The sequence below is a fragment of the Sus scrofa genome, chromosome 1 (genome assembly GCF_000003025.6).
Source record: "Sus scrofa isolate TJ Tabasco breed Duroc chromosome 1, Sscrofa11.1, whole genome shotgun sequence".
In the NCBI taxonomy this organism is placed as follows: Eukaryota; Metazoa; Chordata; class Mammalia; order Artiodactyla; family Suidae; genus Sus; species Sus scrofa.
In genome coordinates this window covers 137,955,638-137,969,718 of record NC_010443.5, presented here as the reverse complement: position 1 = coordinate 137,969,718, position 14,081 = coordinate 137,955,638, and the positions used below count along the sequence as shown (strand labels likewise).

At 42.0% G+C, this 14,081-nt stretch overlaps 1 protein-coding gene across 6 annotated transcripts in view; it reads left to right on the top strand.

Annotated features, from left to right (window-relative positions):
* Positions 1-14,081, top strand: part of TTC23 (tetratricopeptide repeat domain 23) — a 126,305-nt gene that overhangs the window by 27,483 nt on the left and 84,741 nt on the right. For all 6 annotated transcript variants that reach the window (XM_021098378.1, XM_021098398.1, XM_013993223.2 and 3 more), the window contains exons 4-5: positions 2,253-2,403; positions 2,559-2,684. In XM_021098378.1, coding sequence (XP_020954037.1) covers positions 2,253-2,403; positions 2,559-2,684 — 277 coding nt within the window. The remainder of the gene's footprint in view (positions 1-2,252; positions 2,404-2,558; positions 2,685-14,081) is intronic.

Below are 14,081 nucleotides of genomic sequence, written 5' to 3'. Positions count from 1 at the left end.
ATTGACAGAAAGTCTCTGGCCTATAAGTGACATCTGCCTCAAAAAAAAAAAATCAAGGCTAAATCAAGCTGGCGATAAACAAAAGGTAATTTACTGGGCCATACAACTTAAAAATCCAAGGTTAAAACTTTCTGTAAACTTAGCCAGATCCATACTTCTAAACAATGTGATCAGATTTCTGCTCCTCTCTTTTCCCAGCACTTTGTTCTGTTTTTCTCTTTATTGGCCCCATTCTTGGCCAGACTTTGCCCACATGGTGGCAGCAAGGTTGCCACCATGTGGGCAAAATCTCAGGCTTTGAGGATTCTTATTGGGCTGAATTGAGTTGTATGCTAAAGGCAAGGGATAGTCTGGCTCCACTGGATCCTGGGGGAGAGGCTGGCCTTGGCTAAATCACATGGACTTGGGGTGTAGGGGCTGGGCATCCTCCAAGGAAAACAGAGGAAGGAGAATGGATGCAGAGAGGGAAAAAACATGGACTGGCAACCTAAGACAAGATGTGCAAGAGTACATCTCTGTACTCTGTTTCTTTAGCTGAAAAGTGATGATACTGATAATGATGGTACTGATTTCTCAGGATTGGCCCAAAGAATAAATAAATGAATAGAAGTGGAAAACACCACAAATCTAAGCATGCAATTGCCACCCAATAAATTTAACCAAATCTGTACTAGACTTCCCTGTTGGATCAAAGACTCATAGAGCCAGAGGGGACCCTGGAGATCAGCTAGTTCAAACCCTACCCCCATCCCTCTATTCTCTAGATTCAGAGGAAGCAGTGAGTGAGTTTGGGTTGAGTAGCTTGCTCCAGGTCATGCTGTTTAATAGATAGCTGATCTAAGTCTCAGACCTAGGATTTTGGATGTCAGTACCAGTGTCCTGGCATATGTTTTTCTTCCACAGTCTGATACCTTTCTGCATGACAGTCTTTTTTTCTTAAAGTAAAAGCAGTATATACTATTTATGGCCTTATTGAGTGTCAGGCACCATGCTATTTTCCATATGTAATTTTACTCAGTCTTCATTACAGTGTTATTAGGTGGGTAATATTATTACCCCTGTTTCCAGTCAAGGAAGCTGAGGGCAACATTTCAGTGTAAGTGGTGGGAGAGAGAATTCATTCTGGGCAGTCTGATTTCAGAGCTGGTGTTCTTGAACCTCAATCCACGCTGCCTCTAGTAGACCGAGTTCAAGTTCCTTGAGGAAGTAGACTAAAATTCATAAAGACTTTTATAATATTGCCTACAGTATTGGCACTTATTAATTTCTGGTAGGTAGACTGTGTGCTTAAAAAAAATAAGACAGAATTTTGTAAGGGTTCCTATAGGAATAGCATACCCTGGATTTTCTCAATCAGAAAATATTTTCTCTTTTATAGACTTAGGAACAGAATGAACTTCATATTTTGATAGCTTTTCTTTTTTTCTTTTTTTTTTTTTTTTAGAAATTTGAGATACAATTCCAGGTAGTGAAGAATGGAAGACCAGGAGTATTAGGATATGGGTGGAAGTGTGTGTCAGTGGGGAAGAGGATGGGAGGCAGGAATGCTGGGACACATTGGGAATTCATTCTTGGTAGTAACTTTTTTTTAAGCTCCATTTCTTTCATATTAGTCTATTACCACTTAGAAATAAGAGGTTATAGCACATTAGCCCCTTGCCTCATTGGAATTGTGTTTGTTAGTTTTTATAGATGTCATCGTATTTGTATTATGTAAAAATACTTCTCTAAAGTTATGATTAGGAGTTCCTGTTGTGGCACAGTGCTTAACGAACCTGACTAGTATCCATAAGGACACAGGTTCAATCCCTAGCCTTGCTCAGTGGGTTAAGGATCCGGCGCTGCCGTGAGCTGCAATGTAGATCACAGATGCAGCCCAGATCCGCTGTGGCTGTGGTGTAGGTCAGCAGCTACAGCTCTGATTCAGCCCCTAGCCTGGGAACCTCCTATGTTGTGGGTGCAGCCCTGAAGAGACAAAAAGACAAGAAAAAAATAAAGTTTTGATTATGGATGGGTAAGTAGAAAATTCAGAAATTTTACCCCTCACCCCCAAATTTGTCTTGAGTACTAGCTATCAAACACTTATTTGTTTCTTACAGTCATGACAGTATTTCAGGCTGCCCCGATATATCTCCATGTGCCAGCTGATGATCTAGAAAGGAGACCTCATTCGATTCCCTGGCCATAGATAACTGCATTCCTGACCAGCTGAAATGAAAGCACAACTGAGACTTCTTTCTCTTGGTCCACAGGACTGTCACTGCAAGCAAAACAACATGCAGAAAAAGCCAAAGAAATACTCACCAACTTCATCATGCCTGCCTACAGTGACAATACAGATGTTTTCAAGTGTTCGGTTGAGCTGTTCCATACCATGGGGAGAGCCTTACTCTCCCTTCAAAAGTATCCTTTTGCCTCTCAGCACTAATTTTCAAGGTGAAATCGAAAGGTGACAGGTGACCCAGGAAGGGTGGTGGGGAGTATGAGAGCCAAGAGTGTCCTGGAACCGAGGCCCCAGAAGGTAGCACCAAGTGTCAAGTTTCCTGAACACAACTCAGATTTAAGGAAGCTTCAGAAAATTTGACAAAAGCTGAAAGGATTTCGAAAGAGCTGCTGCAGTGTGGAAGGATTATAAAGGAAGAATGGATGGAAATTCAAGCGCGGATCAAATTGTCATTTGCACAGTGAGTTTCCAGTTTAGGACTTTTTGTATATGTGATGCCTGGGAGTTCCTTGCCAGAAGAATCTGTCTTCAGGCAGGAGGAGCTTCACCATGCTGTGTCCATGGACTCTCCATGGCCATTGTCCAGGAGTATGAAAGGGAGGACGATGGTCATGTCAGAGCTGCCATAAGTAAGACACATGTGTCAGTGGCACTGCTCCATAAACATGTAGAGCTCTCATATCCACCCAGTCCTAGAGTTCTCATGTCGTTTGCTTAACTTTCTGCTTCTTGCCTGAGCTCCTTGCCTCTCCTCCTACTTCCGTTCCCTTCCCTCCCCCCCACTCCCACTCTATTCTGAAATATTTCAATACACTAATCTTAAGATTAGGGCCTCAAAGGAGAAAGATCCTAAAGGTATCTGAATCCATGAGGATGAGAGGATTGTTCCTTGTTTTTCCTACCCCCACCCCACACTCACCAGGTAAACTCAGATGGAAGAGATACCATGCTTGGAGCCTGGGGAGAGGGGGGTGGGCCTCAAGTGTCATCACATTTATCCTTCCCCAGAGGTCCCCCCGCCCAAGCCAATTCCCCACAGCAGTGGAGTGACAGAGTCTGTGCACACTCTTAGGAAGGGTGTGTTTGTGGGAGGAAGAGGGCAGAGAAAAGTCTATTCTAGGAAACACAAAGAATCCCCAGCAGACCAGCATGGCGTCCCTTAACCAAAGCTGGAAGAATTGAGTGTAACTTAAGAATCAGACTGCATGCATGGATTGATTCCCAAGAGAACTTGGGGACCCACTAAAGTCATTTTCAGAAGAAAAGGGCCCTGAGAGGATGCACCCAGGGCTTCCATGTGAATAGAGACTGGGGAGGACTAACTTTGCTTCATGGTGTTAAAAGATGTTTGGTAATCATAAGCCCACTCTTATTAATTGAAGGGCAGATAATTCATCAGCCTATGTAAACCTTAGGTGTGCTTTCTTTCAGTTGCTATTTTTCCTTTCGCCTCTGATCCTTACTCTCATTCTGCCTGACATATATCACAGATAACCTCTTTAATTGCCGATTGATATCTTTGAGTATGTATCTTTGAATAAGATATAGTACTGTTTTCTGTATTTATACATTTCAGGTTTGTATAAATTTGCAGTATAGTCTCACTCTGTCTCTCACTTTTATCTACTCAGCACTGTTTTCAGTTGTTGCCCCTTCCTTGATGTTTTGTTATGCCCCATGGAATGCACCTGCCATCCTGAGCTTGTCTGCCCTCCAAGCTAAAGGCATTTGGCTCAATCATCCTCAGTTCCCATAATGGCCCTGCCATGAATGTCTTTTTTTTTTTTTTTTTTTTTTTTGTCTTTTGTCCTTTTAGGGCCACATCTGCAGCATATGGAGTTTCCCAGGCTAGGGGTCTAATCGGAGCTGTAGGTGCCAGCCTATGCCAGAGCCACAGCAATGCAGGATCTGAGTCACGTCTGCGATCCACACCACAGCTCACAGCAACACCAGATCCTTAACCCACTGAGCAAGGCCAGGGATCGAATCCGCAACTTCATGGTTCCTAGTCGGATTCGTTAACCACTGAGACACAACGGGAACTCCGTGCCATGAATATCCTTGTGCAGCTCCACTTAGGTAACTCTGAAAGACTTTTTATGAGGCTTGTACTCCACAGGGAGGATTGCATGGTCACAGAGTATGCTTGTACTTAAGTTCATCACGTACTGGCCAATTGCTACACCCATCTGCCCTCACTTGCAGGGCACATGGGTTCCTGTTTCCTGACATCACCAAAAGGCACAGCCAAGAATGTCCAAAGCTATGTTATTTATAATACCCAAGAATTGGAGAAACAATCCAAATGCTTATCAGAGGCAGGGTAGATAAAATTGTGAGCTGTTCAGACAAAGAAAATGTTCAGATTACTCCTACGCTTAACATAATGGATGATTCCCACAAACATGTTTGTGAAAGAAGCCAGGTTGGGAGTTCCCATTGTGGCTCAGTGGTTAACGAGTCTAACTAGGAACGATGGGGTTGTGGGTTCGATCCCTGGCCTCACTCAATGGGTTAAGGATCCAGCGTTGCCGTGGGCTGTGGTGTAGGTCACAGACGCATTGCTGTGGCTCTGGCGAAGGCCGGCAGCTACAGCTCCTAGCCTGGGAACCTCCACATGCCGCGAGTGCGGCCCTAGAAAAAGACCAAAAAAAAAAAAAAAAAGAAAGAAAAAAAGAAGCCAGTCTGAAAAGAATTTATGCTGTATAGTTCCATTTATGTAGTGGAGGAAGAAGAGTAGTGACTGGGAAAGCCTACCAGTCCAGAATTTCTTCCTGCCCAGAAGTAGACATTCCACCTTGTATTATAAAACAGGAAATATACAAATATGAGGTCCAAGATCTGATACTTGTTGACTAAATTGAGACCTAACTAATGTTATTAGTATTTAATGTTGATCACTTGCTACAAAATTAAGTAGATTATCCTCTGCCAAAATCCAGCACCTCTTGAGTACTTTCCAAATTAGCAGTACCAAACCTTGCCAGCAGATGGCGGGCCTTGTACACACATGTGCTAAATACCCAACAAGAATTTAAGTTAATGTTCCAAGCTCTCCAAAGTTGCTTTTGTGTTTAATGGAGTTGTTTTAAACTTTATTGCTTCTTTTTATCCTAATTCTTCACTGTGACATATTCATTGGAACATGCATGTTTAAACAGCACAGTTCTCATGCATTTACTTTGTTTCCTCATTGAAATGTGAATATTTTGTCCAAATGGATCTGCTTTAGAAGGTAACAAGGCTTTGGTTTTGTACATTTCTACAGTTGTGCTAACAACCACAAAGGCTTTTTTGTTTGCCATGCCTTGGAAATGGAAGGCCAGGGTAATTTCTCAGGCAGCTCTCATGAGATTTTATGTTTCTCTTAAAAGGGGATCTTTCAGTGCACTGTCTTCCTCCTCCTGCCTGCCTGCCTTTTATGGTGCCTATCAGGCCATGCCAGTTCTTTTCTCCTTGGGCTGACAGATAAGGGCTACAGGGTGACTCACACTCAGTGCCTTCCATCCCTGGACTGTGGCCTAAAGCATCATTCCTTCTACCTGCCCTCCTTTGTTCCAGACTACTTCATTCAGTAATCATTTATTAACTTTGGAGAGTGAATCCAAATCTTGTGTTCTTATGTGCACAGTTGTTTTCTCAGATGTGGCCAAGAAAGTCACCAGAGAAAGTAGGCAAATTTTTTCCAGTGTTAAGGATTCTTTTCTCTTCTGGTTACTAATAGATAGATCCCCAGAGACAGATAATGTCTTTATATATGCAGTGTATACCATTGCATGACTGTGCTCGCCCCCTCCCATACACCTTTTAAAATAATCTTTCTACGCAGCATGATGGTGATGGCCCTTCAAGACTGCTGCTCTGGAACATGTGGCCTATCCCAAGCTTTCTCTATGACTGCTCGATTTGTCATCTTTGGAGTCCTACGTAGCTTGCCCAAAGAGCACTTGACCTGGCCTTGCTTGCTCTGCTGAACCAGCTCTCAAGTGTGCCTGTGACAAGTAAACCCTCCTCAGAGGATCAACAAGACACTTTCCAGGAATCTGGAATCTCTAAGGAATGTGCCATGGTATAGCGGACAGTCTGGCCTTGGAGTGAGGTAGCCCTGGGTTCATGTCAGTGTCCATTCTCCCTTCCCAGCGGTAGGACCCTAAGTAGATCCTGCACTCTCCTGTCAGCCCCCAGAGCATTGTTGTGACAGTCAAATGTACCCTGCATTAATGCATCGGGTACCTGGTAGCCCTTACAAAAGTAGCTATTATTACCGTTATTGTCTAACTGAGCATTTTCCTTTCTGCCATTTCATTCTGGAAATGATTTGACTTCGAAGCATGTAGTTCCTACATCGCAGATTAAGATGCTGACTGCCCTGGCTCGCAATATTCTTTCCTGTACTTTTTTTTCCTATGACCTGAGAAGGCTGTTTTGTTTTGTTTTGTTTTGTTGTCTTTGCTCTCATGAGCCACCTAAGCTAAAACTCAGATGTGTATCTATCTGTGTGCCGATATGTGTACATATGCACATATACATGTATATGTGTGTTTGAAGCTTGAGCTTGTTTCTTGGTTTTGCTTTCTGTAGATTCATTATAGTCACAAGATTTGGAAAGTGATTCTCATGCAAGGTTTCCACAGAAGAATGAACATGGGGGAGGTTTCTCTCTTAGCCAGTACCCCCTGGGAGAGGGTAGAAAGTAATAGAGAAAAGAGTGGTAAGTGGGACAATGTCTGTGTCTACCTGCCATCACCTCATTGGGATGTGGAATTCTGCTTAATTCCATATGCTTCCCTGTAAAGCATTCCCAGTGGCTTTTACTGTGAATTTTTGACTTCAGTAATAGCCTTTCCCTTTATCATAGTCCTCCCTAAATTGATTCAGTTGGTAATCTCCAAATCTAACTTTTGCTGCTCTACTCAGCTTTTATTTATTTATTTACTTACTTATTTATTTATTTATTTTAGTTAATGCCATCACCTGGAGGTCCTTGGTGTCTTAGCTGCACCTCTATAACTTTAAAGAAAGTGTTTCCTTAAAGAATCACTTTCTCTGCCTTTATCTTTCAGGCATAGATGCTCTGACAAATGCTCATGTGCTCAAAGTCCTGCTTCTCCCTTTCCTGCTCCGGGGAAGCACCCACTGTTCTCCATGGATGTTTCTCCTGTTAGATCCTCCCATGGGATGCTGTGTGCCTGGAATGCTTTATGCTTATTTAACAAAGAAGGAAATCATTTGATTTTTCCTGGCACTCTTCCTCATCCTGTATTCCTGTGATTGAAGATGTGTTCTTAACTTATGCAAAATCTGATTTTTTTAAATGTGGGGAAGCAGGAAACTTCCTAGCACGGATTACTTTGATTACTTGAATCCTCTAAAGCTTTACTCTTTCCATTTCATTTTTTTATTGAAGTATAGTAGATTTGTAATATTACATTAGCTTCAGGTGTACAACATAGTGATTCAATATTTTTATAGATTATACCCCATTTCAAGTTATTACAAAATAATGGCAGTATTTCCCTGTGCTATATGATATATCCTTGTTGCTTGTTTATTGTATACATAGTAGTTTGTATCTCTTAATCTAATACCCCTATCTTGCTCCTCCCCCTTCCCTTCTCCCCACTCACAACTACTAATTTGTTCTCTATATCTTTGAGTCTGTTTCTGATTTTTATATTCATTTGATTCCTTTAAATTTTAGATTCCACATATAAGTGATGACAGAGTGTTTGTGTTGCTCTGACTTATTTCACCAAGTATAGTAATCTCTAGATCCATCCACACTGTTGCAAATGGCAGAATTTTCTTCCTCTTTATGGCTGAGGAATTTTTCATTGTATGTATAGAATTTTTCATTGTATGTATAGACTACATCTTTATCCATTCATCTGTTGATGGACACTTAGTTTGTTTCCATGTCTTGGCTGTTGGAAATAATGCTGCTGTTTATTGGGGTGCATGTGTCATTTTGAATTAGTGGTTTCATTTTCTCCGTATAGCGTTATTGTTTTAGAGCACTGCATTTTTTGTCTTTCCCTTTTCTAACACCCTATCTATATAATATACATTTCCCTAAACAACTGCACTTAATAATAATGATTTTAAGCAGCTTTACTAGCTAGCAATTCCTGACCGTCTTCTGTGTCAGGCCCTTCCTAAGTGCTTTGCAGACCTCATCTCATCGTTTAATCTGTAGTCCTCCCTGTAAGGGAAGAATAAGTCATAGTCCCTTTTTCAAATGAAGAAACTGAGGCCAAGGGAAGTGAGGTCATTTCCCAGGGTCACACCACTGGGAAGGGGCCAAGCAGGACCATGTCTGTCAAACTCTAGTGTCACACTGGCTAGTGCTAAGCAGAACCCTGACAATGACCTCTCCGGAGCACAGCCTTTACCTGTACATGCCAGATGGGAGAGAGCCACAGATGTAAACCTTTTCTCATTCTGACTCTAGGAAATCCTGCTTATCCTCTCTCAAGGTTGATGTTTCATCAGGTTGTGATCATCAGGAACATTCCCACATAGCCTGTGTGTTTCACTAGTGCTCATATTCCTGTCAAAGTCTAGAGCTTTTAAAAGGAGACCTTCTGTTACCTTAGTAATACCAGAGGAGATTGCATTTGTTTGTTGCATATTAAAACATGTCTCCATCCCTGTGGGATCTTCTGAATCTCATCTGAAATGAGATAGTGTCTCGTCATGTGCTCTGTAGAATTACTGTGGATGTATTTTCATTCAATAAAATATGCCGTGGTTTTAAGTTGTGGACCTGCCAAATTAACATACTGCCACGTTGTGTCGTTGAGAATTCTCTGTCTTTTCATCTGTCTAGTGTGTTTGCTAAATCTACCCAAACACATTATGGGCACCCTAGATAATCAATCCTCAAAGCATCCTGGCAGGTGATAGGAAGGGAAAAGAGAAGAGATTGCTCTCCCACACATTACTTATGAGCAAATGCAGACAGACAAGATTGCCTGAAATTGGCTGATGTTAAAGGAGTTGGGAATGGAGGTTAAGACTATAATTTAGTTATTTCCTGATGTAGTGCTCCCTCAATTCCTTTTTTTTACTAAATGTATCATGAAGCTAAAGTAATTTTATTTTCTATTTTGTCTTTTCTTTTATGTGAACATTGTACCCTTAGTGAGCTGCAGAAGCTTCATGCCTTGTAGATTGCATTAGCTTGATAGTCTCCATTTCTGGCTGGTTAGTTCCAGGACCCTAGAATAGCAAGCAACAGCAACTTCACAGTGTGAGGATAGAAAGTGCCCCATTCTCTGTACGCACTAAACAGTAGAGTGTTGTATTTGTTCATCTTTTTAACCAAATATCTCAGGCATATAAAACTGTAGGTACCATTATGCAAATGCTCATGTACACAGTATCCAACTTCAAAATAGAACATTTCTGATAAATAGAAACCTGGTAAGCATTCTTCCTAATCCTGTTTTCTTCTCCACACTTACTGGCAGTTGTTGTGTTGAATTTAGTGTTTTCCATATCTCTAAATGTATTCATGTATAGCCATAAAAATATACATTATTTTTCATTTTTACTTCATATGTGTATTTCCTTCTGTAGCTGATTTCTTTCCCCATTACATTTCTATTTTTGAGATGTATCCATGTCAGTTTAAACCTTCATATTATATTTAATCCATCTGATTTTCCTCTCATTTAATTATACTTTCTCATGAAGGTGAACATGTAAATTACTTCCAATTTTTCGCTGTTATAAATACTATTTGCATGATTATTTTTGTACATGTCTCTTTGAGCACATGTACAAGATTGTCTCTGAGGTATATGCCCAGGAGTAGAATTGCTTAATTGACAGGTATCCACACTATCAACTTTACTGGGTTTGCAAAATGCTTTCCACCAGTTTATTCCCTCACCAGCAGAATATGTAAACTCCCATTACTCCACATCCTTGTCAATACGTGATATTGTCAGAGGTTTATCTTTGCCAATCATATAGTTTCTTTAATTGTATTTCCTGATAGTGAGGCCTGATATCTTTTCTTACATCTGCTGGACATTTGGAATTCCTGTTCTGAAATGTCTGTTCACATCTTTCACTCATTTTTAATTCAGATATTTGCATTTTTCTTATTAGCTTGTAGACTTTCTTCATGTTTCTGAGGACAAGTTATTTGTTGGTTACATATGTCATATGTACTCCCAACATGTAGTTTGCCTTCTCACTTTCTTTATGATGAATATTGATGCACAGGAGTTTTTATTTATCCATTTTTTTTCTTCTTTTTATGGGGCCGCACCTGCAGCTCATGGTAGTTCCCAGGCTAGGGGTCAAATCAGGCTGCAGCTGTGACCTACACCGCAGCTTGTGGCAACGCTGGATCCTTAACCCACTGAGTAAGGCCAGGATCAAACCCGAATCCTCACTGAGACCCAACCCGCTGAGCCGCAATGGGAACCAGGAGTTTTTATTTTCAAAGTGACCAAATTTACCTACCTTTTTTCTTGATTTTTACTTTTTTTTTTTATCTTATTTAAGAGGTCCCTCCCTACCCCAAAGTCATGGAGTTACTTTTCCATATATTTTCTCTCAAACATATCAAAGTTTTGCTTTTATTTTTTTTATTTTATTTTTTTTATTTTCCCACTGTACAGCAAGGGGATCAAGTTATCCTTACATGTATACATTACAATTACATTTTTTTCCCCACCCTTTGTTCTGAAAGTTTTGCTTTTAAATTTAGGTCTCTAAGTCACTTGGAACTTTTGTGTACACAGGGTGAGGGGTCTAAATTTTTTCCCTTTGAATAACAGTTTTAGCTGCAGGTGAAAGCAGGATTCAGACTCTGAAGAATTCAGTAGGATTTGAAATGTGAGGCCAATAATAGGCTGACAAAAATCTTTTAAACTTAAGAGAGTTCAGAGATGTCAACAGGTCACCTTTATGTCTGGATGCTTTATGCATGATTGCGTTCCTTCAGGGCTGGACACCCTGCCAACAGCTTGTTTGATGTCACTGAGTTCATGAGATCTGCACCCTCATGCGGACACTTTTGTAGCAAAGGCAAAACTATGGTCAGTGAAAGCCCTGTTTTTGTTCCTGCTGAATTTTCCTGCTTCCAGGTCTCCTTCTAAAGATATACAAACTAAATTTCCAGGCAGTGAAGTAATGGCAAGTTACCACTGGGACTTGAGCACAATGTGATTTTAAAAAGAAGAATTGGTACTTCCATATCTAAATAGCTGCCCTAGGTGAGTACACCCAGTGTTCATCTGTTAGGGTGCTGATGAAAGGAAAATCACTGGGCAGGAGTCAGCCAGCAGGAGTTGAGCACTAGTTTTTTAGGGCTGCCATAACAGAGTACCACCAAGTAAGGGACTTGAATAGCAGAAAGTTACTCTCTCACGGTGCTGGAGGCTGGATGTCTGAGAGGAATGTGTGGGTGGTGTTGCTTCCTTCTGGGGACACTGAGGGCGAGTGTGCCACGCTTCTCCCTTAACTTCTGATGCTGTTCTGGCTACCTTTGGTGTCCCCTGTCTCATGCGTCACCCCTTTATGCGATGTCTCTGCCTTTATGTTCTCACGGCATTGTCTTGGTGTGTCTCTGTGTTCAAATTTCTCCTTTTTATCAGGATGCAAGTCATATTGTCCAGTGTAACGTCTTTTTTTTTTTTTTTTTTTTTTTTTTGCTATTTTTTTGGGCCACTCCCACGGCATATGGAGGTTCCCAGGCTAGGGGTCGAATCAGAGCTGTAGCCACAGGCCTACGCCAGAGCCACAGCAACGCGGGATCCGAGCCGCGTCTGCAACCCACACCACAGCTCACGGCAACGCCGGAGCATTAACCCACTGAGCAAGGGCAGGGACCGAACCCGCAACCTCATGGTTCCTAGTCGGATTCGTTAACCACTGCGCCATGACGGGAACTCCCAGTGTGACGTCTTAATACAACTAACTACCTCTGCAATGATGCTATCTTCAAATAAAGTTTTTGATGTACTAAAGGCGAGTTCAACATATGAATTTGGGATGGGGGAACACAATTCAACCCCTGCTACGTTCTTATAATTTTTCTTTTATTCTACTTTTTATATAATTTCAATAATTTTTCAAACCCTTAATTAGAACAATAGTCTGTAATATATTTGCTTCCAAATCAGTGTGAAAATATGTTCCTTTCTTGATTTTTTTCCTAACATTTATTCTGGAGTCTGTGAAAATTAAGGTATGACCCATAGCTTCAAAGTCTCTAGGCCAGTGGATCTGCAGGTTATTTCCTCTTCCCTCTTCACCTCCCCCCCATGTCCCAGACACTGGAGGGTGCTGGGATGCCAGGGTGAATGCATCATCCTTGAACCCTGACTTCTCCGAGCCCTGCACTAAAGGGATTGGTGCCAAGTCCCCAGGTGGTTTTCATTCAACGTGAAAGAGGCGTCCTGAGTAGGGAGCTTCACAGTTCTATGGGAGCATGATCAAATGTTCACAGAGGCACCCAACGCAGCCTAGGACTTCAGGGGACAGAGCCAGGACTAGGATGAGGAAGCCAAGTGCCCAGGCCACACCATTTAAGGAGATGCTCGCTTTTATTGCTGACCTTGTACTTGCCCACACCTGAGAGTGCGTGCCTTCTTAAATGGTGTGTGCTGGGTGTCTCACTGGTCTCACCCTAGTCCTGGCCCTGGCAGGGAAGGCTGTGTGAAGGAGGAGATGGCTAAGCTAAAACTCGAAGAGAAATGATAGGAAGATGAATGGCAGTTTGCCAGGCAGAGATGGAAGAAAGAAAGAACATTCCAGATAGAAGGACCAGCAAAGACCCAAAGGAGGAAAGGTAGACATGATACAGTTGGGGGGTTAAAAGGGAACTGGCAACAAGGCAGCCAAACAGGAAGGTGTAGATGACTCTTTTGAGTCATCTGAACTCATCAAGTCCAAGCACACTAGGGTCCCAGCAGAGCCACTGCCACCTCTGCACCACATTTGTACACAGCTGAATGAGTGGACAGAGCCTTGGTGAGAATTAGAAAAAAGTCTTCTTTCCTACAGGTGGGTGCAGCCTCGTAGCCAAGCATACAGTTTGGCCAGCAGGATGTGGGGAATTGAAGCTTTCACTTTCACCCTTGGGCAGTGTCCATCAGGATTTAGGTACCGAGGGAGGAGCAGGAGTCTGTGGGTGCAGAGTTGGCCCTGCAGGTGGGAGTCTGAGGTCCTTAGTGTTGGACAAGAATGCCAGCACTATCCCTGAGGTAGCTTGGTATGCTTCACTCAGCTTGGTGCTGGAAGATTGGCCTTTCCATCCCAGCCCCTCTTTGTCACACTGTGAATTCTGTTAATCTGCATAAAGTTGGGAGCTGTGTTGAACTTACCTTTCTCCTGTAACTCATCAGTTGTCAGGCTAATTTTCTTAACCATAGTTCATTGGCTCGAATTAATCAGCCAAAGGGAAAAAAAACTGTAGGTTTATCACCTATTTCTACATTCTTCCACATCTGTGTTCTCCAGGGGTCATGATGTGAAAAATATTAACATATTTAGACTTATGGTATAATTTATTTATCAGAATATTTTATTCAGAATATTTTTGTGTGGCTCTTCTCTCTGTGAATTTACTGCTATCTCATTAAGATTATACTTTTTGGAGTTCCCATCTTGGCTCAGTGATTAACGAATCTGACTAGGAACCATGAGGTTGCGGGTTCAATCCCTGGCCTTGCTCAGTGGGTTAAGGATCTGGTGTTGCCGTGAGCTGTGGTGTAGGTTGCAGACACGGCTCGGATCCTGAGTGGCTGTGGCTGGCAGCTACTGTTCTGATTCGACCCCTAGCCTGGGAACGTTCATATGCCTTGGGTGTGGCCCTAGAAAAGCAAAAAAAAAACAA